The sequence below is a fragment of the Zootoca vivipara genome, chromosome 8, assembly GCF_965207765.1.
Source record: "Zootoca vivipara chromosome 8, rZooViv2.hap1.1, whole genome shotgun sequence".
NCBI classification, from domain to species: Eukaryota; Metazoa; Chordata; class Lepidosauria; order Squamata; family Lacertidae; genus Zootoca; species Zootoca vivipara.
This window is the reverse complement of record NC_142591.1, coordinates 38379471-38405303: the sequence shown is the minus strand read 5'-3', so window position 1 is coordinate 38405303 and position 25833 is coordinate 38379471. Positions and strand designations below refer to the sequence as shown.

Genomic DNA, 25833 nt, shown 5'->3' with positions numbered 1-25833 from the left:
CGCTTGGCACGTACGCCCAAGTAGGAGCTCCCGCCCACTTCTTTCGGAGGAAGGCGCGCGTGGGTGACCCGGATGCAAAACTGCGCCTCGTTTCCTGAGAGCGGGACGGTAGAAAAACTCAACTTTGGCGGGTGAGGAAGGTTGCTGCGCAGCGGGGCCGCTCGCAGGGTCTGAGGTCCGGGGCGGTGAGGCGTCGGCGTCGTCCTCATGGCCGGGCAGAGTTAGGCTCGCTGTGCTGGGCATAAGTTTGGGCCTATGCCGTCGCCTCCTCCTCGCTCCGTTTCGCTTTTTTTCGAGTCCTTAAAGAAGAAATGGTCGGTGGTGGGGGAGGGGAAGAGTTGTGGCTATTTGGATAATAATAGCGGGCCTCTCCCTCGCCTCTCCCTTCGTCCTGGTGTGTGAGAGGCCTTTGGAATCGGGGCGGGAGGTTCCATGCAATGGGACCCGCGAAGGGAGCGCCTGTAGCTGCTGGGCCCGACAGCCCTGAGTTGCGGGGCCCACAGTTTTGCTCGCGCTCACAATGCGCTCCGGTTTCAAATCCTCGGTTCAGAGGAAAGTGAAGGGCTACTTACTTCTGCTTTGGCCTGGTTCCCAGGAAACGTAGGCAGTCTTCAGTCTGAACGTGATTTTTGCTGGGAGTCATCTCCTTGAGCACAGCGGGCCTCCCCCCCCCTTTCTCGAGTAGCCGTTCATGGCATTGTTTGTGGGGGGTGGAGGTGGTGGTTCCCTTGCATGACAATTGGGAATTGAATGGGATTGTAGACAATACGGACCGACCAAAACAAAAAGAGATGAGCAGCCTCAGGGCATACAAAAATTAATAAATAGGAGTTTGTATGGAAGTTATGGTGAACCTCACGGCCCCCTCCCCCAGCTGGCCAGTAGTCACATAATGGAATAGTAGACCATATTGGAAGATAGCATAATACACAAAAAGCATAATAATACATATTGCTAAACAGCCTGTTTGTCTTTAGAAGAATGGCCAAGGGCTTTGTGGGATGAAGTTTGGATTGCAGAGATAGATGCTTTAAGTAGATATTTCCATGAACTATTTTAGTTTTCTTATGGAAAATGTAAATGCCATCTTGAGTCTCCTTTAGACAAAGAGGCTCAATACACAATTATTATTTTTAAAGATTTAAACATCTTGGGATTCAAAATCAAGTTAGGCTGAATATGAGCACATTTTAGCATACCAATTTTAAACATAACAAGAACTCCATTTAACATGCAGTGTAAAACCATGACAGCATCCAGTTTATCATGTCAATACAGTATCAATTATAACTGAGATTGGGGTCTGAAGACTTGTCTTACAACAGAAAAAAATATAACTTTCTGTTTGCAGATATTTATAAGACAGTAATATTTATTGGAAGCATGGCTGAGTTACTAGACAGCGGAAAGAAAAAGAGAAAGAAATTTGAAGAAGCTGATAGCGCAAGTGCTAAAGACTCAAAGGCTGATTCCTCTATCATAGCAAATGATGGTAAAACTTCTAGTACATGTGATGAAGATAAGGGAGATGGGAGTGCTCTTGATGACAAAAGACTGAAAAAGATGAAATTTGAATCTGAATCTGAAGAGGTTCCTGCAGATAAAATGGTGAGTGTTTGAAAAAACAATTTTGAAGGCTTTTTCTCTTTTAAGCATTTCTGCACTGTAGGCAGAAAATGTCTGTTTAGTTGTAACACACATTGATCAAGGTCATCAACTTTATTTACTGATTGAGCAAAGGATTTTTTCTTCCATACCAACATGACTCTCTTTCCACAGGCAGGTGTTACTGACACAGCCAGTTTGGGGGTCCCAGAAGCTGGAAAGAACTTGGTTGAAGAAGCAAAGAGAGATGCTTCCCCAGACCTAGAGATAAAGCCTGCGGTCACGGTGGAAGAAAATAAAGCAACAATAAATAAAGAATATTGTGACACAACTGAAAAGGGAGAGGTCAGTGCTGGGGAGAGCAGGAGAGCAAGAAAAAGAAGAGGGGACCATGATCTTGACCAAAGCCCAACAAAGAAAAGAGTAAGTGTTTCAATAGCAGTTCAGTCTTTATTCTTGAGCTGTAGTAGCACTAATAGAAAAAAAGCTACTCTTTATTTCCTTATTCCAGGCATGAGTTCCCTTATTCCTCTGGATGTTTTTGGACTACAGTTTCCATAGTCCCTTATTGGCTATGCTTGGGGCTGAAGGGAGTTGGAGTCCAACAACATCTAATGGGTCACAGGTTTCCTAAAGACTTAGTATTTGGTTGCATTCATGTGTCATGATAAAACATAGTCAAATGGCTCCTGCTTGGCTCTTCCAGGTATAAGAAACAAATTGTGACTCCTGACTTAGCATTACATCTGAGCTGACAATCTTATTTTTGCTTTATGGATTGCATGTGAAGCTAAGGTTTGCTAGGTTGTAATGCTAAACAAGGGTTCATAATTCCTTGATCACATGGGTGGAGAGTAAAGCAGAAGCAATCTTTATGTTCACAATAAATGATTAAATTTGTCTTAATGGTATGCAAACTGAACATATGGATGATCTCCAGTTAAGACTGCTTGCTTGCACAATGACACTTGCAGTTTCTCTTCTTGGTTCTCCAGTCGGGTATCTACAAGTTCTGAAACAGATTTTGGGAGGGTTCCTCCAACCCTCAGGAGCATATTTTGGGAGTGCACCCAGCAGGAAGTGGGAGAAAGGAAAAGTTGCACTGAATAGGTCAACTCCTGCTTGTGCTACATTGGATCTTGCCCTATGTGGTGTTTAATCTCAGGAATTTTGTATGAAACAATACTTTTATATGGTTATTCCTAAAATAATTCCTTCTGGGTGGGGTAGGAAGCTGGACAAAGCTGGACAGAGTTCAAGTTATTCTAATTAGTTGCATGAGACATGCTACTATTTTTTAGTGCTATTAACTTTCCAAGGTTAGTTAAGTTACAGTATTTCCAAGGTTTTTTAAGTACAATAATTTGTTGATCATCTAGTAACATTCTTATTTACCAAGTGATTTCATTCTAGATTTCTACATCAAAACCAGATACTCTACCTACAAATCAGTGGTGTTGTTGTTTTATGTTGAGTTTGTGTAAAGCTTATTTTTATGTGCTGTTCATAGCGCATAATGTGCTGTTCATAGCACATAATGCTACCACTATTAGGGAAGGAATAGGAGTAGAAAGTTAGAAATGTAGGTCGTGAAGATGGTAGAGCCATCAGGTTTTGGATCCAGCGCTGCTGTGTGCCTTAAGTAGCAAATGAATGCATATAAAGCCTCATGTTTTTCACTCTATCTTTGATGTTCTTGTGCAGCATACTGAAACTGTAGCAGCACATTATAATAAGCTTGAAGAAGTTGGATTGGAACAGCGTAGTATGAGTCGCATTTTCTATCTTCGGAATTTTAACAACTGGATAAAGAGTGTGCTCATTGGTATGGCTATATATTTTGAAATATATATACTTCTAGTGTATTCATATTTTCAGATGCTACTTTGTTGGGATTGAAGAAAAAGCTAAATTAGTAGTACAATTAGCTATGGTGGGTCAATCTTGCACTTGATTTTTTAATCCGAAATACAAAACCTAATATCTAAAGCAAAAGAACCACTATAATGTTCACATGTTTACTCTGTACAGTGCTCCTTAATGTAATACTAATTTATTGTTTGAGTGATTTGAGTGAATTCTATGCTTGAGTGTTGGACTAGGGCCTGGAGTTTACTGGATAATATTGAGCTAGCCACTTTCTCTAAGCTTAACCTGCCTCACAGAGTTGTTAGGATAAAATGGAGAGAACCATGGCTGTCACCTTGAGACAACATATGAATGTAGTAATAAATAAAATAATTATACTATATTTAGATACGTATTTCCTACATCAGGGTATCTGGCTCTCAGTTTTAAGTGCTTTGTAATTGTAATTGCAAAATTATTGTGAGCTAAACTACAATTTTTTTTCTTGAAGAGATAACAAAATAGATGCCAAACCTATACATTTACCTGGGAATAAGTTCCAGTGAATTCAGTAGAACTTATTTCTAAATAGGCATGCATAGGATAGTACTGTAAATGCCTTTTCCATGCTTACATTTTAAATTTATCTCAAACAAATTTTCTTTGCTTTTAGTGGAGTGCAACTTTTTGTTTAAGTTACTCATAAGATGGCAGAAATCCCAGAATTACAAAAGGAAATGCAGAATAGATGTATTTTTTATTTATGCTAAAGATTTTATGTGTCTTTTCTTTTTCCTAGGTGAATTCCTTGAGAGGGTGCGGCAGAGAAAGCAAAACATTGCAGTTTTAGATTTGGGATGTGGCAAAGGTGGGGACTTACTAAAATGGAGAAAAGGCAGAATTAGTAGGCTTGTATGTACAGGTAAGAAGGCAAATTTGATATGAACAATGTACCTTGGGTTTAATATTCAGAAAACTGAATATTTTCTAGCAACTAAAAATTCACATTGTAAGCAAAGTTTCTTCCAGTATATGGGTACCTCCATAGAAGAGTCCTGCTGCTTGCCTGAACCTACCAGCCTTGCCATGGTAAGGAGACATGGAACAGAGACTTAGTGCAGGGGTCAGCAACCTTTTTCAGCTGTGGGCCACACTGAAAAGGTTTTGCTTCAGCTCTGGGACAAGGTACACATTACTGATACTCAAATTTAGACCATGTGGTGGGCTGGACTTTATTTTCGGGGGGGGGGGGAAGAGATGAACGAATTCCTATACCCCACAAATAACCCAAAGGATTTTAAATAAAAGTACACATTCTACTCATGTAAAAACATGCTGATTCCCAGACCGTCTCGGGCCGGATGGAGAAGGCAATTGGGCCGCATCCGGCCCACGGGCCTTAGGTTGCCTACCCCTGAGTGGATTATCTTAAGGGTTTGGCAGTTTCATTTTGTTCTGTTCTTCGCAAGGAACTTGATTTAAACGCTGAATAACTTAATATTTGGAAATGCATAAACTGTTATTTCAGTTCCAACTATTTAGCAAAACTGGTCTGCAATGCCATAAGCTAGGCTTTGCCAACCTGTTGCCCTACAAATATTATACAGGTATATGCATTTCCAATTAGGCCTAACCAGCATAGGATGATAGAAATCATAGTTCAATAGCATGTGGAGGGGCACATGTTCAGCATTGCTGCCATATATGGTATATGATATACCATATGTCATCTGCTTACATTGAAACACTCTGAGATTGTCTTTAATTTAGCTGTTGGCATTCCAGTACTGTATTTCCATAGCAAGTTACAAAAAAAAGTTATACAGAAATAATAGCAAACAGAATGTCCCCTCCATCCCTTACCAATTTGCTGTGTTTCTATGCTAGATACGCATTCCAGGGCTTGAGCTTGGAAGTTGCTATTTCATTTAATGTGATTGCAGCTTGAATTCTTCATTGTTTTGGCTTGAGCTGCTTGTCTTTTTAAGTTCAGGTATTTTACAATTATTATATCCTGTAGTATGGAAAGTGCTATTTTTTAGTAAAAATTCACTCTGCAAATTAATTGAGATGGCTCCTAGGTTTGTCTCCAGATTTAATGTAAAAGCAAATATTTATCCATGAAGGCCTCTACTCAAAAATAGCTTGCAGAGAGTTCTTTAAGACGAGGTAGCACTGTTAAGAGTGGTTTTCAAGTCTTTTGTTCAGATATTGTTGTTTGTTGCTTTCAGGAATACTTTTCTGCAGCTATTCAAAAGTCTAAATTAAGCGTTTCCGAGGCTGTCAGCCCTTATACAGTATATGTATTCACTGCCTGTTTAGTAAACCGTAGCTGACATGATTACTGCCTTTAGTTCACTAACAATAAATGGACAAAAGCAATCCCAGTCCTGACCTAGAGATGGCAGCACAGCCTCCTTTTTGTTTCCAAAAACATGTAAATAGCTGTGTTAGGTAAGCATTATTACAAAGTTTGTTATGGTCAGAATAAAATTACTGATAGTCATTTTCTTCACAGCATTAATAATTCAAATTGGAAGTTGTCATGTTACAGAAAAGTAGTGTACTAAATCAATTTTTTTAAATTAAAATTTTAGAGTTAAGCCAAAAATGTGACACAGCATTAGTTTTAAGAAAAACACACACGTCTTCCTAATGTAAATATTTGATATTAAATTATGAAATATTTTTGAACATAAGGTGCAATTGCTTTTCTTTGTTAAGTGTTTTGGTTATGTACAATGATTTTTAGCATACTCTATGCAGATCTCTGAGTAGTTGTGATAAGCAGTTGCCAAATAAAATACTTTTAGTCTTCAATTATATACTTGCCTTCTCCCACTTCACAGCTTTTTGAAGAGTTTTTTGATTATGCGTTTTTTAAAAACAGATATTGCTGATGTTTCCGTACAACAGTGCGAATCACGGTACTATGATATGAAAAACCGTGGTCGTCAAAATGAGAGAATATTTAGTGCAGAATTTATAACTGCTGACAGCACAAAGGTATAGTTATTCCATGCTTTTTAAAATTACTTGTAATTTGTTTGATATAAAAATAAATGGGTGTCTAAAATGTAAATGAAGGGAAATGTTAGAAAACAAATGTGTAGAAGTAAACCAGCCATTGCATTATTTTCTACATGATTACATATTTAAAGACAAGGTCTGCATGAAAGTATTACTTCTTTGATAGGGTCACTTTATCAGGAACTCTAAATAAGTTAATGTAACTATTCTTGTATGTGCTGTAGTGCAGATTTTTGCCTAAAAATAATTTATCTCCACTATTGGTGTTTTCTTCCCAGCAAGAAATATTTTTAGTTTTAGTTTTTATTTCCTAACATTGGAGATAGGAAAATATAATGGGTTACGGTGATTTAACTTGCAGATTGTCAGTTGAAAAGAGCAGAAAAATAAACAGAAGACTTTAGGTTTGCGCCTCCTAGATTAAAAAACTGTTTTTGTGGTAAGCATACTGGAACAGTGCAATTGTTTTCCCGTCCCATTTTTTTCCCCTGACAGCAAAAATAAACAATTCTCTTCTGTTTGTCTTAGGAACCTCTCTCCAAAAAGTACAATGATCGAAACATCCACTTTGACATTTGCAGTTGTCAATTTGTATATCATTATTCTTTTGAGACGTATGAACAAGCTGATATGATGCTTAGAAATGCCTGTGAAAGACTTTGCCATGGAGGATATTTTATTGGCACAACTCCAGATAGCTATGAACTTGTGTAAGTGTGTATGAATGATGTTTTTAGGTAATATTGAGGGTAGATACTTTTTAGACTTTGTGCAGAATATTTTCACATGTAAGCTTGTTGAGCACTCTTGGAAGAACTAATGTTGTACTGATACCTTAGAATAGCACAGTCACCCACCTTATACACCTGCAAGTGTTTGTTAGGTCTCTTGTCTGCAGTTTTCCCACACTTTCCATCCCACACCTGCCTCAAAATATAACAGTTAGGACATGAAAATGATTAAACTTTCTCCATAGGTAGCCACAAAGAAAGTCTGGCGTCCTCAAGAAAATTCCGGGCCCTCTCCTTGAATTTCCATCTTTTGTTTGCAAATACGTCTGGAGATTTTATTCTACTATCTAAATTCACTTGGTTTTTGCCAGCAAACGCAAACTACCTAGTCCAAATATATACAATTTAGCTAGATGTGCATTCTGGCAGGCAGGGCAGAGTATCTTGGTCTGCCATAAATATTGGAAGTATTATCCTAAGCCAGCTGAAGGCCAGTAAGCTCACCGGTGCAGTTAAAATCAAGATTATCTGACTGGCCCAAATATTTGGTTAATATTTTTTCTACTTATGTAAATTCATAAAAATGAATTAGGGATATATATATATTACTGTAGTTACTTGATATATGGGAAGTTAATCTATTATTGCTCTAAATAGTCCTGGGATAGGATTTTATCATTGTACTACTGTATCTGACTTCATTAGTGAGGTTAGAGATATGTAAACAGGCCCATACCGTTGTTATGTTTCAACAAAAGAGTTAGACGGTTGTGTGGGTTTTTAATTCCTTGTCAATTTTTTTTACGCTGTCATAGAAAGCGCCTTGAAGCTTCAGAAACAGACTCTTTTGGGAATGAAATATACACAGTGAAGTTTCAGAAGAAGGGAGATTACCCCTTGTTTGGCTGCAAGTATGATTTTAACTTGGAAGGAGTGGTTAATGTGCCAGAGTTCCTGGTCTATTTTCCATTGCTGGTAGAGTAAGTTTTTATGTTTTACCTTTTGTTGTGTGTTTGTAAATGAAAAATGGTTGCTAGAAGAGTGCTGTGTCAGCTTTTAGCCACTTGAGCTAAAATGTGGTAATGTGGAGGTTGTCCTCTTAGATCAGTGTTTCTCAACCTTTTTTGGGCCACGGCACACTTGTTCCGTGAAAAAAATCACGAGGCACACCACCATTAAAAAAGTTAAAAAATTTAACTCTGTGCCGCCCTATATTATAATTATGACTGTAAGAAACACTTGCCAAATATTGCTTTCCGGCGGGTTAGTGTTGTGTATTGGCGGCCGCCAGGCTCGTTTGCACTGAGCTTTGGGAAAGAGGAGGAGAAATATTGCTTTCCGGCGGGTCAGCGCTGAGTATTGGTGGCCGCCAGGCTCGTTTGCACTGAGTTTTGGGAAAGAGGAGGAGAAATATTGCTTTCCGGCGGGTCAGTGCTGTGTATTGGCGGCTGCCAGGCACGTGACAATGCAAATCGCCCTACTCGTCGCTGCACGTCGCGGCACACCAGCCAGCGTCTCGCGGCACACTAGTGTGCCGCGGAACAGTGGTTGAGAAACGCTGTCTTAGATCATATGCTAGATATTTGAACAAAATCTGACGTGCCCTCCCTTCTAACCGCCTTCCTTTTTCTTGGCATCTTGTTAAAGCCAGGATATTTGGTTCTACATGGCCATGGTATCCAGTTTTCTATTTTCTGTGCCAGGTTCCCTCTTCTCCCCTGCTTATTATTTCCACTATAATGGCTGTTTTCTGGTCTGTGTTTACCAAGGCCCTCCTGAACCTATTACAAGTGTATCCATAGCTTGGATACATTGCCACAGTCCACATTGTATTGCAAGGACATGGCCTAAATAAGTATGCATTGGTGCCAATGCCTAAGCATTTCATAACTAACTTACAATATTGAATATCTAACCCCCTGAGCTGCACTTTCAGGGTGTGGTTGCTGTTATAATTGCGCATCAGTAGGTTTATGCATGCTGTACTGTGTATGTATATACGATAATATGTTTGTATTTTAAATGTATTGCCATTAGTTTTTTGTTTTTTTATATAAAAAATATGTTAACATTAAGTAGTGGTGAATTTAGATGAGTTGCAATGTTATGATCGTACGGTGTCATTGTGACACAGAAGTAGTTTTTGGAAATTTAAATGATGCTTTGATGATCACTCATAATTTGTGTTTTGTGCTAATTAAGCATTTATATTCTAACAAAATTTATTTTTCCTAGCATGGCCAAGAAGTATGGCATGAAACTAGTCTACAAAAAGACTTTTCAGGAGTTTTACGAAGAAAAGGTTAAGAATGAAGAACATAAAATTCTTTTGCAGCAAATGCAGGCATTGGAGGTTAGTTTTCAAATGCACATAGACAGACTTGTTCTAATTGTGAGCCTTGTCAACTGTTGCGTTGCTTTTTGATAAACACTGTGCAGTAATTCTAAGACAAGTTAATTTATATGTTTACTTAGGCTTTACTAGTTATCCATCTCACATTGCATTTGAATGGGATTGTGTTAGGTGTGCTTTATTTCATATGCCCTGATATCTCGGTGTGTTCTGTCAATGTACAATCAGTGTGCAGATAATTACACTGCAGTTACATTTCTCATTTATTATAAACATGCTCACTTGGAAGTGTCCTTTTGATAATCTGTAGAATATAATTCTAAGTTGATGTACTGTACTTTGAATCCCTCCATTTCAAAACTTTCAGCTCATTAGTGCTAATAGCCTACTTCTGCAATAAATAATAATAAAATCATGAGCGTTAGAAATCTAAAGGCTCTTGTATTGATACAAGTGTTGGGCATGTTTACCCTGGAGAAGAGAAAACTAAGAGATTATATGATAGCTATCTTCAAATACAGTGGTACCTCAGTTTTCAAACATCTTGGCAATCGAACGGTACAGTTTTCGAATGCCAAAACCCTGAAAGTAAATGCTTCCATTTTCAAATACATATTGGAAGTTGGAACAACTTCCACTGAGGTACCACTGTGTTTTTCTCAATTTTCTCTGTAAATTTGCAGACTGCCCTTTGTGCCTTGGTTTTCGAACGTTTTGGAAGTTGAATGGTCTTCCAGAACGGATTACATTCGAAAACCGAGTTTCCGCTGTGTCTAAATGGAAGATGGAGAAAGCTTGTTTTCTACTGCTCTGGTGGGTAGGAGCAGAACCAATGGATTCAAATTACAAGAAAGAAAATTTCTGACTAAACATTAGGAAGGACATTCTAGTAGAATGGGCTCCCTTGGAAGGTGGTGGGCTCTCCTTTGTTGGAGGTTTTTAAACAGAGTTTGGATGGCTATCCATCAGGGATCCTTTCGCTGTGAACTAGATGATTTGTATGAATTTGTGTCTTACACACCCCAGGCTGGATTTGGACATTGCATGGAGCATGCTTAGGAGCACAAGGTGAACCCCTATGAGTTTCATCATACAAGAAATCAGAGCTATAAATGTGGAATACAAGGTGACAGTGTTGGTGACACAGAAAACATCTTTCATTGGGTCAACTACTAAATAGTATTTGGGGGCTTACAGTTGGAGCTATTACGACTGGATATAAATACCTCATTTCTTTGTCACTGTTAGCTCAAGGGCAAAGAAGGAATCAGTACAGACAATTTGTGTCTGAATTTTCATTTTGGCAGGTGCACAACAGTATTTTTTAGAGTGCCAGCCCTTGACCATATTTGCAGTAATTATGTGTAATCTGTTTTTTTTTCAGAAATACCCTGCTGATGAAAGTTCCAGGCTGGTCTCAAATAAAAAAGAGGACTATGAGCATGCAGAAATGCTTAAGAATGGTGGGAAAGCCAAGTTACCCCTTGTAAGTATCAAGTATCTGGAGAAGATTAGGCTGCTTGCAGCCCACTCTTTGCCTTCTGTGTCTGAACACTTGGCAAAGCTTATGCATGTTGGGTTGGGTCCATGGAACTGAAAAACTCAGGATAGTGCCCTGAAAACTCATTGATGGCCATGTGCTAAGTGGAATAGAGCATACCTTCCTGATGGCGCCATTGTGAAGCAAGAAGTAGTGACAAAAGCTGGCCACCAATGGTGCTTCTGGATCTCTGTTCTTTTGTTTTGTTTCTGCAGAATTATGAAACTTCTATTGCCATTCTAATGCGCTTGAGTACTAGTCTCTCTGTTTGGGCATTAGAGCAGCTGCAGGGAGTCTTGTGCAGGAAGTGGCCTTTCATGTTGCTTTGAAAGTTTTCAGCCTTGAAAGGAGAAGGAAATGTGCTATATTCCCTTTTGTTTGGCATCTGAGCTTTGGCAATTATAGCAGACTTATTTCTGAAGAGATAGTCCGTAGTCATAATCTATGGTGCTCAAAATTGTATAGTATCAGCCTTGCAAATTAATCTATAAAAGCTATTGACATATATAACTTTACTAGCCAGCCTGCCCACCACATACTAATGCAAGTCATTTGCATCCTTAAAATAAAAGAGAAACTGCTTGATTACAAAAACTCATGTGTCTCCTTCCCTGAATGTGCAATCAGGCATAGCTAAGTACATAATAAACCCGCCCCTTTTACAGTGAGTTACTTCAACTCACTGGTTGATCACCTTCTAAATGTGCTAACAGATCTTTCCCTTTCAATGAGAATACTGAAGTACAGGGGTGCATGTTTTAGCTTTCTGAAATCTGAAACTATTATTGATATCTGAAGCATTAAAATATAGCAGCAGGAAGGAACAGTTTGCCCCTGGATAAATATCTATATATTCCTGCTAATTGTTTAAAATGTATACAATAATTTGCTGTCTGTAAATGTGACATTTTCTTCCTTTCAAGGGAACCCTGAGTAAATCTGAATGGGAGGCAACAAGTACGTACTATAACTGATGTTTAAATATTACTATCATAGTTCAGTATTGTATTTTATTCCCCCAAACCTGTTCCATAGCTGTCAGGCTAGTTTGTTTTTAAAATGTAAGAATTTCTCCAGCAGGAACTTTTTATGAGGGAATCTGCTAAGCAGGAAAAACGGGTGATACATAGCTGCTATGTAAAAATGCCTCAAGATCATAACTTCATTCAGCTCAAGTACATCACAAAGTAAATTTAGTAGCAAAATTGTTAGCTGACCAAGATTTGTTCTTGGCTGTAGAGCTTGTGGTAAGCAAGGCTAGAGTTTAACCACAAGCCCCGGTTCAGATGACATGGTAAGCCAAATGTTGGTTTAGCTGCTATGAGAGCAGAAAGAACCAGACAGGTGTTGGAGTGACTACAACTTCCTCTCTGGGAACATGCAGTTTGGTGATTTGGCTTACCATGGTGTGTGAACCAGGCCAGTATTTTTTCTATTAGGTATAGCCAGACAGCTTTAGTGCTAGAATTTTTTTGCTTGTTTTTTGGTTTTGGAGGCTCTGATAGGTATAGCTGTCAGGGCTCTAATAAACAGAGCCATGCCCTGTCTCTGGCCAAATATTGGGCCAAATTGGGTTTACCCAGAATTTGGCTGAATCACGTTTGGACAGCCCCAAATCACTCCGAGTTGGTTCAGTCCACCTAAAGTGAAGTGGTCTTTGTAGAAAGGAGAGGGGGGGGAGAAGGAGGACTGCAGGCATCCTGCATGTCTCTTCTTTCCACCTCCCAACTGAATGTTTAGTTAGGATTTAAACCCCTGACCAACCATCTGAATGTGCAAGGCCCTTGCATCAGTTGAGGGGCTGGATCTGGGTGAGGTTGATGGAATAGGTCAGATTGGGAGCAATCCAAAGCCCAGGAGCACCACTGGAAGCCTTCAAGGCCCTAGCACCAGTGGCCTCAGATTGGCAACCCTTGCTTTAAGCTCTCTTAGATGGTTATATGTTGTCAGACTTGGTTGTTTATGAACAAAAATCTTTGAAACAGGAGAAGGTTAATGCTTTCTTTTTCATTTTTCCCCAGGTATATATTTGATTTTTGCCTTCGAAAAGCAGCAGTAAAAGACGACCACAAAAACACAATTGAAGTGCTCTAGCATCCAAAGTGACAGCTATTTTATATTTTTATGTTTTAAAAGTGTGCAGGACACAACCAAATTGGGCAAGCTTACCTATGGTTTGACTGTCTGTGACAGATGGAATTTTGTTTTGTGTGTCTGTCTATACACACACGCACACACACACAAAATATGATTTTATGTTTGGGGGATGATTGGGTTCTTACTCTTAACAAAGGATACATTAGTTTGCGTTCAGACACCTTGGTCTATTACTGACTGCTTATAAACCTACAGCATGATAGTGATCACAGGATGAAGAAATAACGTAGCTTCCATCCAGATGGTAATTCAGCTGTTGCCATACTCTCTCAATTCCTTGACAAGCCAAAGTAGTAAGGGTCTTGGTAATTTCTGAGCTCTACATGCTGTTTGAGCTGCCCCAAAGTTTTGAAGTGGTCATCATGCAACAAGTGTTTATTTGAAATCGCCTGTTGTTCTGCTTTACAAAGTTGCAGACAAGCAAATTAGCAAATGTCAGCTGAATTCAAAACCACTGCACTCCATGGAAAAATAGCTGCCCCCATTCCAGAGCTATGTAACTGGGTGTCTCCTTTTAGAGGAGAGACCTTTGTCAACCAGTTTAAGTGAATGACGATGTGCTTGCATGCATGTGAGCTCTGTACATCAGAATGCCAGACATAATTCATTGGTTGGGCTTTTTATCGCCACTCCACAGTGCAGTATTTTCAGTGTTAAATAATTGTGGTTGATGTGTCAGATGGGGGAGTATTTGGAGGAACACGAATTTTGTTGTTTGTGCTCATTGGTGTGTAATTTTTCATAGTATGTGATCAAGATTAAATAGATTTCTGTTCTGTACAAGTGATCTGTGTGTGAGTTTTGTTTCCTTATTACCCTGTTTCCCCTATTTTAAGACGTCATAAAATAAGCCATAGCAGGATTTTTAAGCATTCAAGGAATATAAGCCATACCCCGAAAATAAGACATAGTGATAGGCGCAGCAGCAATGCCGGCCGCAGGAGGAGGAGGAGGAAAAAAATAATACATCCCCTGAAAAGAAGCCACAGCGTGTTTTTTTGAGGAAAAATAAATATAAGACGATGTCTTATTTTCGGAGAAACACGGCACACAACACTTTATGCAGAATGGTCCAAAGAACTGAATGTGCAAGTAGCAAAACTCACTAAATTTTTGTCACCGAGAACATGTGCAAGCCAGCTGAGCTTTGGAAAGCAGCATAGAAACACAGTAGAATAAAGCTAATTACATAGGGTGAAATTAAACATTACTGTGAGCCATTTTAGTGAATCTTTGAACAAGAGAGACTTCAAATATTTAGAGAAAGTAAACTGCACATCAGAACTGCCTTGCACGTCATGGTTGTCCTTTGTGCATGTTTGTATTTTGCTGTGTGTGACACAATACAAAACTACATATATATGGTAAAACACATGTTTGTGTTCATTGAACATGAGGGATATGTGTAAAGAATTGTTAATTGAACATTGCCCATAAATTTCAGGCTATATAAACTCGGGTTGAGACATACATCCTAAGGAAGCCTAATCAGAGCCCTGCAAAAGCATCCATTTTTTTTCAGTGAAAGCAAAAATCTTTTGTTAAACAGACTAAAGCAGGCATGTCAAACCTGCGGCCCTCCAGATGTTTTGGACTACAATTCCCATCTTCCCCAACCACTGGTCCTGCTAGCTAGGGATCATGGGAGTTGTAGGCCAAAACATCTGGAGGGCTGCAGGTTTGACATGCCTGGACTAAAGGAATCATGGTGGGAAGCACTTTGCAAAGACAGAAATCAAGAGAGCCTAGAACAGGCACCCCCAAACTTCGGCCCTCCAGATGTTTTGGACTACAATTCCCATCTTCCCCAACCACTGGTCCTGTCAGGCACCCTCAACCTGCGGCCCTCCAGATGTTTTGGCCTACAACTCCCATGATCCCTAGCTAACAGGACCAGTGTTCAAGGATGATGGGAATTGTAGTCCAAAACATCTGGAGGGTCGAAGGTTAGGGGTGCCTGTTTTAGAGATAGATGCTAGGGATCGAACCTGGACAACTCTCTGGCCTCTGAACTTTGATTAAACTCCATTGTTGGAGGTTATCCCTACCATCACTTGGTTTACCATGTGTATTTTGCACCAATCACCGGTGTTTTCTAGAGATCCCTCCTGAGCACATGAAATAAAGGAGACACAGCTGTAATGTAATTTCAATTATTCTCTGGTAGTTATTGAAAATTGCTCTCTGAAAATATACTGAAAACAGTGAAGGGAAAGCTACTCCCCAATAAAGTTTCAGCTTTAAAAATGGGCAATTGTTAAATGATTTTTCAAATATTTCCACAGCTTTATCCAAAATAACACATGTTGGAGAATAACCTTTGGCCAGGAATAATAACACATTTGATATACTTCTGACCAGAGGTGTTCCTTGTGCCCTTGGCAAGGAGCTGTATCTACTCCCCTTCTCCGCCCAGAAAAAAAATCGCTTTGCTGCAATAGCCACATTAGAAATTACTACATTTTATGTGACCCAAGTACTTGAAGCATCTGGAGTGAGGGCAAAGAGGAAGGCTAAGGGCGAACAAATGTACACACCTTCTTTGTACCTTTCTTAATTGTTTTCCACTTCGTTTGATCAACACAGGCTAATGATACATATGCAGCTATAGTGACCATTGATTTGTGAGAAAGTGAGAACTTTTGGGTGGGGAATGGCTGTCTTGGTGTTAGATAATCCCTGAGTGGATTATCTTAAGGGTTTGGCAGTTTCATTTTGTTCTGTTTCTTCTTCTCAAGGAACTTGATTTAAACACTGAATAACTTTATATTTGGAAATGCATAAACTGTTATTTCAGTTCCAACTATTTAGCAAAACTGGTCTGCAATGCCATAAGCTAGGCTTTGCCAACCTGTTGCCCTACAAATATTATACAGGTTTCCAATTTCCAATTAGGCCTAACTAGCATAAGATGATAGAAATCGTAGTTCAATAGCATGTGGAGGGGCACATGTTCAGCATTGCTGCCATATATGGTATATGATATACCATATGTCATCTGCTTACATTGAAACACTCTGAGATTGTCTTTAATTTAGCTGTTGGCATTCCAGTACTGTATTTCCATAGCAAGTTACAAAAAAAGTTATACAGAAATAATAGCAAACAGAATGTCCCCTCCATCCCTTACCAATTTGCTGTGTTTCTATGCTAGATACGCATTCCAGGGCTTGAGCTTGGAAGTTGCTATTTCATTTAATGTGATTGCAGCTTGAATTCTTCATTGTTTTGGCTTGAGCTGCTTGTCTTTTTAAGTTCAGGTATTTTACAATTATTATATCCTGTAGTATGGAAAGTGCTATTTTTTAGTAAAAATTCACTCTGCAAATTAATTGAGATGGCTCCTAGGTTTGTCTCCAGATTTAATGTAAAAGCAAATATTTATCCATGAAGGCCTCTACTCAAAAATAGCTTGCAGAGAGTTCTTTAAGACGAGGTAGCACTGTTAAGAGTGGTTTTCAAGTCTTTTGTTCAGATATTGTTGTTTGTTGCTTTCAGGAATACTTTTCTGCAGCTATTCAAAAGTCTAAATTAAGCGTTTCCGAGGCTGTCAGCCCTTATACAGTATATGTATTCACTGCCTGTTTAGTAAACCGTAGCTGACATGATTACTGCCTTTAGTTCACTAACAATAAATGGACAAAAGCAATCCCAGTCCTGACCTAGAGATGGCAGCACAGCCTCCTTTTTGTTTCCAAAAACATGTAAATAGCTGTGTTAGGTAAGCATTATTACAAAGTTTGTTATGGTCAGAATAAAATTACTGATAGTCATTTTCTTCACAGCATTAATAATTCAAATTGGAAGTTGTCATGTTACAGAAAAGTAGTGTACTAAATCAATTTTTTTAAATTAAAATTTTAGAGTTAAGCCAAAAATGTGACACAGCATTAGTTTTAAGAAAAACACACACGTCTTCCTAATGTAAATATTTGATATTAAATTATGAAATATTTTTGAACATAAGGTGCAATTGCTTTTCTTTGTTAAGTGTTTTGGTTATGTACAATGATTTTTAGCATACTCTATGCAGATCTCTGAGTAGTTGTGATAAGCAGTTGCCAAATAAAATACTTTTAGTCTTCAATTATATACTTGCCTTCTCCCACTTCACAGCTTTTTGAAGAGTTTTTTGATTATGCGTTTTTTAAAAACAGATATTGCTGATGTTTCCGTACAACAGTGCGAATCACGGTACTATGATATGAAAAACCGTGGTCGTCAAAATGAGAGAATATTTAGTGCAGAATTTATAACTGCTGACAGCACAAAGGTATAGTTATTCCATGCTTTTTAAAATTACTTGTAATTTGTTTGATATAAAAATAAATGGGTGTCTAAAATGTAAATGAAGGGAAATGTTAGAAAACAAATGTGTAGAAGTAAACCAGCCATTGCATTATTTTCTACATGATTACATATTTAAAGACAAGGTCTGCATGAAAGTATTACTTCTTTGATAGGGTCACTTTATCAGGAACTCTAAATAAGTTAATGTAACTATTCTTGTATGTGCTGTAGTGCAGATTTTTGCCTAAAAATAATTTATCTCCACTATTGGTGTTTTCTTCCCAGCAAGAAATATTTTTAGTTTTAGTTTTTATTTCCTAACATTGGAGATAGGAAAATATAATGGGTTACGGTGATTTAACTTGCAGATTGTCAGTTGAAAAGAGCAGAAAAATAAACAGAAGACTTTAGGTTTGCGCCTCCTAGATTAAAAAACTGTTTTTGTGGTAAGCATACTGGAACAGTGCAATTGTTTTCCCGTCCCATTTTTTTCCCCTGACAGCAAAAATAAACAATTCTCTTCTGTTTGTCTTAGGAACCTCTCTCCAAAAAGTACAATGATCGAAACATCCACTTTGACATTTGCAGTTGTCAATTTGTATATCATTATTCTTTTGAGACGTATGAACAAGCTGATATGATGCTTAGAAATGCCTGTGAAAGACTTTGCCATGGAGGATATTTTATTGGCACAACTCCAGATAGCTATGAACTTGTGTAAGTGTGTATGAATGATGTTTTTAGGTAATATTGAGGGTAGATACTTTTTAGACTTTGTGCAGAATATTTTCACATGTAAGCTTGTTGAGCACTCTTGGAAGAACTAATGTTGTACTGATACCTTAGAATAGCACAGTCACCCACCTTATACACCTGCAAGTGTTTGTTAGGTCTCTTGTCTGCAGTTTTCCCACACTTTCCATCCCACACCTGCCTCAAAATATAACAGTTAGGACATGAAAATGATTAAACTTTCTCCATAGGTAGCCACAAAGAAAGTCTGGCGTCCTCAAGAAAATTCCGGGCCCTCTCCTTGAATTTCCATCTTTTGTTTGCAAATACGTCTGGAGATTTTATTCTACTATCTAAATTCACTTGGTTTTTGCCAGCAAACGCAAACTACCTAGTCCAAATATATACAATTTAGCTAGATGTGCATTCTGGCAGGCAGGGCAGAGTATCTTGGTCTGCCATAAATATTGGAAGTATTATCCTAAGCCAGCTGAAGGCCAGTAAGCTCACCGGTGCAGTTAAAATCAAGATTATCTGACTGGCCCAAATATTTGGTTAATATTTTTTCTACTTATGTAAATTCATAAAAATGAATTAGGGATATATATATATTACTGTAGTTACTTGATATATGGGAAGTTAATCTATTATTGCTCTAAATAGTCCTGGGATAGGATTTTATCATTGTACTACTGTATCTGACTTCATTAGTGAGGTTAGAGATATGTAAACAGGCCCATACCGTTGTTATGTTTCAACAAAAGAGTTAGACGGTTGTGTGGGTTTTTAATTCCTTGTCAATTTTTTTTACGCTGTCATAGAAAGCGCCTTGAAGCTTCAGAAACAGACTCTTTTGGGAATGAAATATACACAGTGAAGTTTCAGAAGAAGGGAGATTACCCCTTGTTTGGCTGCAAGTATGATTTTAACTTGGAAGGAGTGGTTAATGTGCCAGAGTTCCTGGTCTATTTTCCATTGCTGGTAGAGTAAGTTTTTATGTTTTACCTTTTGTTGTGTGTTTGTAAATGAAAAATGGTTGCTAGAAGAGTGCTGTGTCAGCTTTTAGCCACTTGAGCTAAAATGTGGTAATGTGGAGGTTGTCCTCTTAGATCAGTGTTTCTCAACCTTTTTTGGGCCACGGCACACTTGTTCCGTGAAAAAAATCACGAGGCACACCACCATTAAAAAAGTTAAAAAATTTAACTCTGTGCCGCCCTATATTATAATTATGACTGTAAGAAACACTTGCCAAATATTGCTTTCCGGCGGGTTAGTGTTGTGTATTGGCGGCCGCCAGGCTCGTTTGCACTGAGCTTTGGGAAAGAGGAGGAGAAATATTGCTTTCCGGCGGGTCAGCGCTGAGTATTGGTGGCCGCCAGGCTCGTTTGCACTGAGTTTTGGGAAAGAGGAGGAGAAATATTGCTTTCCGGCGGGTCAGTGCTGTGTATTGGCGGCTGCCAGGCACGTGACAATGCAAATCGCCCTACTCGTCGCTGCACGTCGCGGCACACCAGCCAGCGTCTCGCGGCACACTAGTGTGCCGCGGAACAGTGGTTGAGAAACGCTGTCTTAGATCATATGCTAGATATTTGAACAAAATCTGACGTGCCCTCCCTTCTAACCGCCTTCCTTTTTCTTGGCATCTTGTTAAAGCCAGGATATTTGGTTCTACATGGCCATGGTATCCAGTTTTCTATTTTCTGTGCCAGGTTCCCTCTTCTCCCCTGCTTATTATTTCCACTATAATGGCTGTTTTCTGGTCTGTGTTTACCAAGGCCCTCCTGAACCTATTACAAGTGTATCCATAGCTTGGATACATTGCCACAGTCCACATTGTATTGCAAGGACATGGCCTAAATAAGTATGCATTGGTGCCAATGCCTAAGCATTTCATAACTAACTTACAATATTGAATATCTAACCCCCTGAGCTGCACTTTCAGGGTGTGGTTGCTGTTATAATTGCGCATCAGTAGGTTTATGCATGCTGTACTGTGTATGTATATACGATAATATGTTTGTATTTTAAATGTATTGCCATTAGTTTTTTGTTTTTTTATATAAAAAATATGTTAACATTAAGTAGTGGTGAATTTAGATGAGTTGCAATGTTATGATCGTACGGTGTCATTGTGACACAGAAGTAGTTTTTGGAAATTTAAATGATGCTTTGATGATCACTCATAATTTGTGTTTTGTGCTAATTAAGCATTTATATTCTAACAAAATTTATTTTTCCTAGCATGGCCAAGAAGTATGGCATGAAACTAGTCTACAAAAAGACTTTTCAGGAGTTTTACGAAGAAAAGGTTAAGAATGAAGAACATAAAATTCTTTTGCAGCAAATGCAGGCATTGGAGGTTAGTTTTCAAATGCACATAGACAGACTTGTTCTAATTGTGAGCCTTGTCAACTGTTGCGTTGCTTTTTGATAAACACTGTGCAGTAATTCTAAGACAAGTTAATTTATATGTTTACTTAGGCTTTACTAGTTATCCATCTCACATTGCATTTGAATGGGATTGTGTTAGGTGTGCTTTATTTCATATGCCCTGATATCTCGGTGTGTTCTGTCAATGTACAATCAGTGTGCAGATAATTACACTGCAGTTACATTTCTCATTTATTATAAACATGCTCACTTGGAAGTGTCCTTTTGATAATCTGTAGAATATAATTCTAAGTTGATGTACTGTACTTTGAATCCCTCCATTTCAAAACTTTCAGCTCATTAGTGCTAATAGCCTACTTCTGCAATAAATAATAATAAAATCATGAGCGTTAGAAATCTAAAGGCTCTTGTATTGATACAAGTGTTGGGCATGTTTACCCTGGAGAAGAGAAAACTAAGAGATTATATGATAGCTATCTTCAAATACAGTGGTACCTCAGTTTTCAAACATCTTGGCAATCGAACGGTACAGTTTTCGAATGCCAAAACCCTGAAAGTAAATGCTTCCATTTTCAAATACATATTGGAAGTTGGAACAACTTCCACTGAGGTACCACTGTGTTTTTCTCAATTTTCTCTGTAAATTTGCAGACTGCCCTTTGTGCCTTGGTTTTCGAACGTTTTGGAAGTTGAATGGTCTTCCAGAACGGATTACATTCGAAAACCGAGTTTCCGCTGTGTCTAAATGGAAGATGGAGAAAGCTTGTTTTCTACTGCTCTGGTGGGTAGGAGCAGAACCAATGGATTCAAATTACAAGAAAGAAAATTTCTGACTAAACATTAGGAAGGACATTCTAGTAGAATGGGCTCCCTTGGAAGGTGGTGGGCTCTCCTTTGTTGGAGGTTTTTAAACAGAGTTTGGATGGCTATCCATCAGGGATCCTTTCGCTGTGAACTAGATGATTTGTATGAATTTGTGTCTTACACACCCCAGGCTGGATTTGGACATTGCATGGAGCATGCTTAGGAGCACAAGGTGAACCCCTATGAGTTTCATCATACAAGAAATCAGAGCTATAAATGTGGAATACAAGGTGACAGTGTTGGTGACACAGAAAACATCTTTCATTGGGTCAACTACTAAATAGTATTTGGGGGCTTACAGTTGGAGCTATTACGACTGGATATAAATACCTCATTTCTTTGTCACTGTTAGCTCAAGGGCAAAGAAGGAATCAGTACAGACAATTTGTGTCTGAATTTTCATTTTGGCAGGTGCACAACAGTATTTTTTAGAGTGCCAGCCCTTGACCATATTTGCAGTAATTATGTGTAATCTGTTTTTTTTTCAGAAATACCCTGCTGATGAAAGTTCCAGGCTGGTCTCAAATAAAAAAGAGGACTATGAGCATGCAGAAATGCTTAAGAATGGTGGGAAAGCCAAGTTACCCCTTGTAAGTATCAAGTATCTGGAGAAGATTAGGCTGCTTGCAGCCCACTCTTTGCCTTCTGTGTCTGAACACTTGGCAAAGCTTATGCATGTTGGGTTGGGTCCATGGAACTGAAAAACTCAGGATAGTGCCCTGAAAACTCATTGATGGCCATGTGCTAAGTGGAATAGAGCATACCTTCCTGATGGCGCCATTGTGAAGCAAGAAGTAGTGACAAAAGCTGGCCACCAATGGTGCTTCTGGATCTCTGTTCTTTTGTTTTGTTTCTGCAGAATTATGAAACTTCTATTGCCATTCTAATGCGCTTGAGTACTAGTCTCTCTGTTTGGGCATTAGAGCAGCTGCAGGGAGTCTTGTGCAGGAAGTGGCCTTTCATGTTGCTTTGAAAGTTTTCAGCCTTGAAAGGAGAAGGAAATGTGCTATATTCCCTTTTGTTTGGCATCTGAGCTTTGGCAATTATAGCAGACTTATTTCTGAAGAGATAGTCCGTAGTCATAATCTATGGTGCTCAAAATTGTATAGTATCAGCCTTGCAAATTAATCTATAAAAGCTATTGACATATATAACTTTACTAGCCAGCCTGCCCACCACATACTAATGCAAGTCATTTGCATCCTTAAAATAAAAGAGAAACTGCTTGATTACAAAAACTCATGTGTCTCCTTCCCTGAATGTGCAATCAGGCATAGCTAAGTACATAATAAACCCGCCCCTTTTACAGTGAGTTACTTCAACTCACTGGTTGATCACCTTCTAAATGTGCTAACAGATCTTTCCCTTTCAATGAGAATACTGAAGTACAGGGGTGCATGTTTTAGCTTTCTGAAATCTGAAACTATTATTGATATCTGAAGCATTAAAATATAGCAGCAGGAAGGAACAGTTTGCCCCTGGATAAATATCTATATATTCCTGCTAATTGTTTAAAATGTATACAATAATTTGCTGTCTGTAAATGTGACATTTTCTTCCTTTCAAGGGAACCCTGAGTAAATCTGAATGGGAGGCAACAAGTACGTACTATAACTGATGTTTAAATATTACTATCATAGTTCAGTATTGTATTTTATTCCCCCAAACCTGTTCCATAGCTGTCAGGCTAGTTTGTTTTTAAAATGTAAGAATTTCTCCAGCAGGAACTTTTTATGAGGGAATCTGCTAAGCAGGAAAAACGGGTGATACATAGCTGCTATGTAAAAATGCCTCAAGATCATAACTTCATTCAGCTCAAGTACATCACAAAGTAAATTTAGTAGCAAAATTGTTAGCTGACCAAGATTTGTTCTTGGCTGTAGAGCTTGTGGTAAGCAAGGCTAGAGTTTAACCACAAGCCCCGGTTCAGATGACATGGTAAGCCAAATGTTGGTTTAGCTGCTATGAGAGCAGAAAGAACCAGACAGGTGTTGGAGTGACTACAACTTCCTCTCTGGGAACATGCAGTTTGGTGATTTGGCTTACCATGGTGTGTGAACCAGGCCAGTATTTTTTCTATTAGGTATAGCCAGACAGCTTTAGTGCTAGAATTTTTTTGCTTGTTTTTTGGTTTTGGAGGCTCTGATAGGTATAGCTGTCAGGGCTCTAATAAACAGAGCCATGCCCTGTCTCTGGCCAAATATTGGGCCAAATTGGGTTTACCCAGAATTTGGCTGAATCACGTTTGGACAGCCCCAAATCACTCCGAGTTGGTTCAGTCCACCTAAAGTGAAGTGGTCTTTGTAGAAAGGAGAGGGGGGGGAGAAGGAGGACTGCAGGCATCCTGCATGTCTCTTCTTTCCACCTCCCAACTGAATGTTTAGTTAGGATTTAAACCCCTGACCAACCATCTGAATGTGCAAGGCCCTTGCATCAGTTGAGGGGCTGGATCTGGGTGAGGTTGATGGAATAGGTCAGATTGGGAGCAATCCAAAGCCCAGGAGCACCACTGGAAGCCTTCAAGGCCCTAGCACCAGTGGCCTCAGATTGGCAACCCTTGCTTTAAGCTCTCTTAGATGGTTATATGTTGTCAGACTTGGTTGTTTATGAACAAAAATCTTTGAAACAGGAGAAGGTTAATGCTTTCTTTTTCATTTTTCCCCAGGTATATATTTGATTTTTGCCTTCGAAAAGCAGCAGTAAAAGACGACCACAAAAACACAATTGAAGTGCTCTAGCATCCAAAGTGACAGCTATTTTATATTTTTATGTTTTAAAAGTGTGCAGGACACAACCAAATTGGGCAAGCTTACCTATGGTTTGACTGTCTGTGACAGATGGAATTTTGTTTTGTGTGTCTGTCTATACACACACGCACACACACACAAAATATGATTTTATGTTTGGGGGATGATTGGGTTCTTACTCTTAACAAAGGATACATTAGTTTGCGTTCAGACACCTTGGTCTATTACTGACTGCTTATAAACCTACAGCATGATAGTGATCACAGGATGAAGAAATAACGTAGCTTCCATCCAGATGGTAATTCAGCTGTTGCCATACTCTCTCAATTCCTTGACAAGCCAAAGTAGTAAGGGTCTTGGTAATTTCTGAGCTCTACATGCTGTTTGAGCTGCCCCAAAGTTTTGAAGTGGTCATCATGCAACAAGTGTTTATTTGAAATCGCCTGTTGTTCTGCTTTACAAAGTTGCAGACAAGCAAATTAGCAAATGTCAGCTGAATTCAAAACCACTGCACTCCATGGAAAAATAGCTGCCCCCATTCCAGAGCTATGTAACTGGGTGTCTCCTTTTAGAGGAGAGACCTTTGTCAACCAGTTTAAGTGAATGACGATGTGCTTGCATGCATGTGAGCTCTGTACATCAGAATGCCAGACATAATTCATTGGTTGGGCTTTTTATCGCCACTCCACAGTGCAGTATTTTCAGTGTTAAATAATTGTGGTTGATGTGTCAGATGGGGGAGTATTTGGAGGAACACGAATTTTGTTGTTTGTGCTCATTGGTGTGTAATTTTTCATAGTATGTGATCAAGATTAAATAGATTTCTGTTCTGTACAAGTGATCTGTGTGTGAGTTTTGTTTCCTTATTACCCTGTTTCCCCTATTTTAAGACGTCATAAAATAAGCCATAGCAGGATTTTTAAGCATTCAAGGAATATAAGCCATACCCCGAAAATAAGACATAGTGATAGGCGCAGCAGCAATGCCGGCCGCAGGAGGAGGAGGAGGAAAAAAATAATACATCCCCTGAAAAGAAGCCACAGCGTGTTTTTTTGAGGAAAAATAAATATAAGACGATGTCTTATTTTCGGAGAAACACGGCACACAACACTTTATGCAGAATGGTCCAAAGAACTGAATGTGCAAGTAGCAAAACTCACTAAATTTTTGTCACCGAGAACATGTGCAAGCCAGCTGAGCTTTGGAAAGCAGCATAGAAACACAGTAGAATAAAGCTAATTACATAGGGTGAAATTAAACATTACTGTGAGCCATTTTAGTGAATCTTTGAACAAGAGAGACTTCAAATATTTAGAGAAAGTAAACTGCACATCAGAACTGCCTTGCACGTCATGGTTGTCCTTTGTGCATGTTTGTATTTTGCTGTGTGTGACACAATACAAAACTACATATATATGGTAAAACACATGTTTGTGTTCATTGAACATGAGGGATATGTGTAAAGAATTGTTAATTGAACATTGCCCATAAATTTCAGGCTATATAAACTCGGGTTGAGACATACATCCTAAGGAAGCCTAATCA

At 38.9% G+C, this 25833-nt stretch overlaps 2 protein-coding genes across 2 annotated transcripts; both read left to right on the top strand.

Moving 5' to 3' along the window:
- Positions 1-45: 45 nt before the first annotated feature.
- LOC118089849 (mRNA cap guanine-N(7) methyltransferase) lies at positions 46-14047 on the top strand. The gene is made up of 12 exons (XM_060277918.2): positions 46-131; positions 1352-1608; positions 1780-2028; positions 3310-3430; positions 4253-4375; positions 6344-6459; positions 7012-7193; positions 8030-8194; positions 9450-9567; positions 10952-11053; positions 12031-12064; positions 13129-14047. Exons 2-12 carry the CDS (start codon positions 1384-1386, stop codon positions 13164-13166), a joined length of 1473 nt encoding a protein of 490 aa, XP_060133901.1. The 5' UTR covers positions 46-131; positions 1352-1383; the 3' UTR covers positions 13167-14047.
- A 737-nt stretch (positions 14048-14784) lies between these two features.
- On the top strand, positions 14785-25125 carry RNMT (RNA guanine-7 methyltransferase). Its single transcript, XM_060277920.2, has 7 exons — positions 14785-17537; positions 18090-18271; positions 19108-19272; positions 20528-20645; positions 22030-22131; positions 23109-23142; positions 24207-25125. The coding sequence occupies exons 1-7, from the start codon at positions 17403-17405 to the stop codon at positions 24242-24244; spliced, it is 774 nt and encodes a 257-aa protein (XP_060133903.1). The 5' UTR covers positions 14785-17402; the 3' UTR covers positions 24245-25125.
- Positions 25126-25833: the final 708 nt, after the last annotated feature.

What these genes read in the sequence shown, in the direction of transcription:
- LOC118089849 (XM_060277918.2), top strand. Translation starts at nt 1,384, where the DNA reads ATGGCTGAGTTACTAGACAGCGGAAAGAAAAAGAGAAAGAAATTTGAA. An exon ending in AAAGCCCAACAAAGAAAAGA is followed by an intron (nt 2,029 to 3,309) that starts GTAAGTGTTTCA and finishes GTTCTTGTGCAG; the next exon opens with CATACTGAAACTGTAGCAGC. An exon ending in AGCAAATGCAGGCATTGGAG is followed by an intron (nt 9,568 to 10,951) that starts GTTAGTTTTCAA and finishes TTTTTTTTTCAG; the next exon opens with AAATACCCTGCTGATGAAAG.
- RNMT (XM_060277920.2), top strand. Translation starts at nt 17,403, where the DNA reads ATGCGTTTTTTAAAAACAGATATTGCTGATGTTTCCGTACAACAGTGC. An exon ending in CCAGATAGCTATGAACTTGT is followed by an intron (nt 18,272 to 19,107) that starts GTAAGTGTGTAT and finishes ACGCTGTCATAG; the next exon opens with AAAGCGCCTTGAAGCTTCAG. An exon ending in GGAAAGCCAAGTTACCCCTT is followed by an intron (nt 22,132 to 23,108) that starts GTAAGTATCAAG and finishes CTTCCTTTCAAG; the next exon opens with GGAACCCTGAGTAAATCTGA.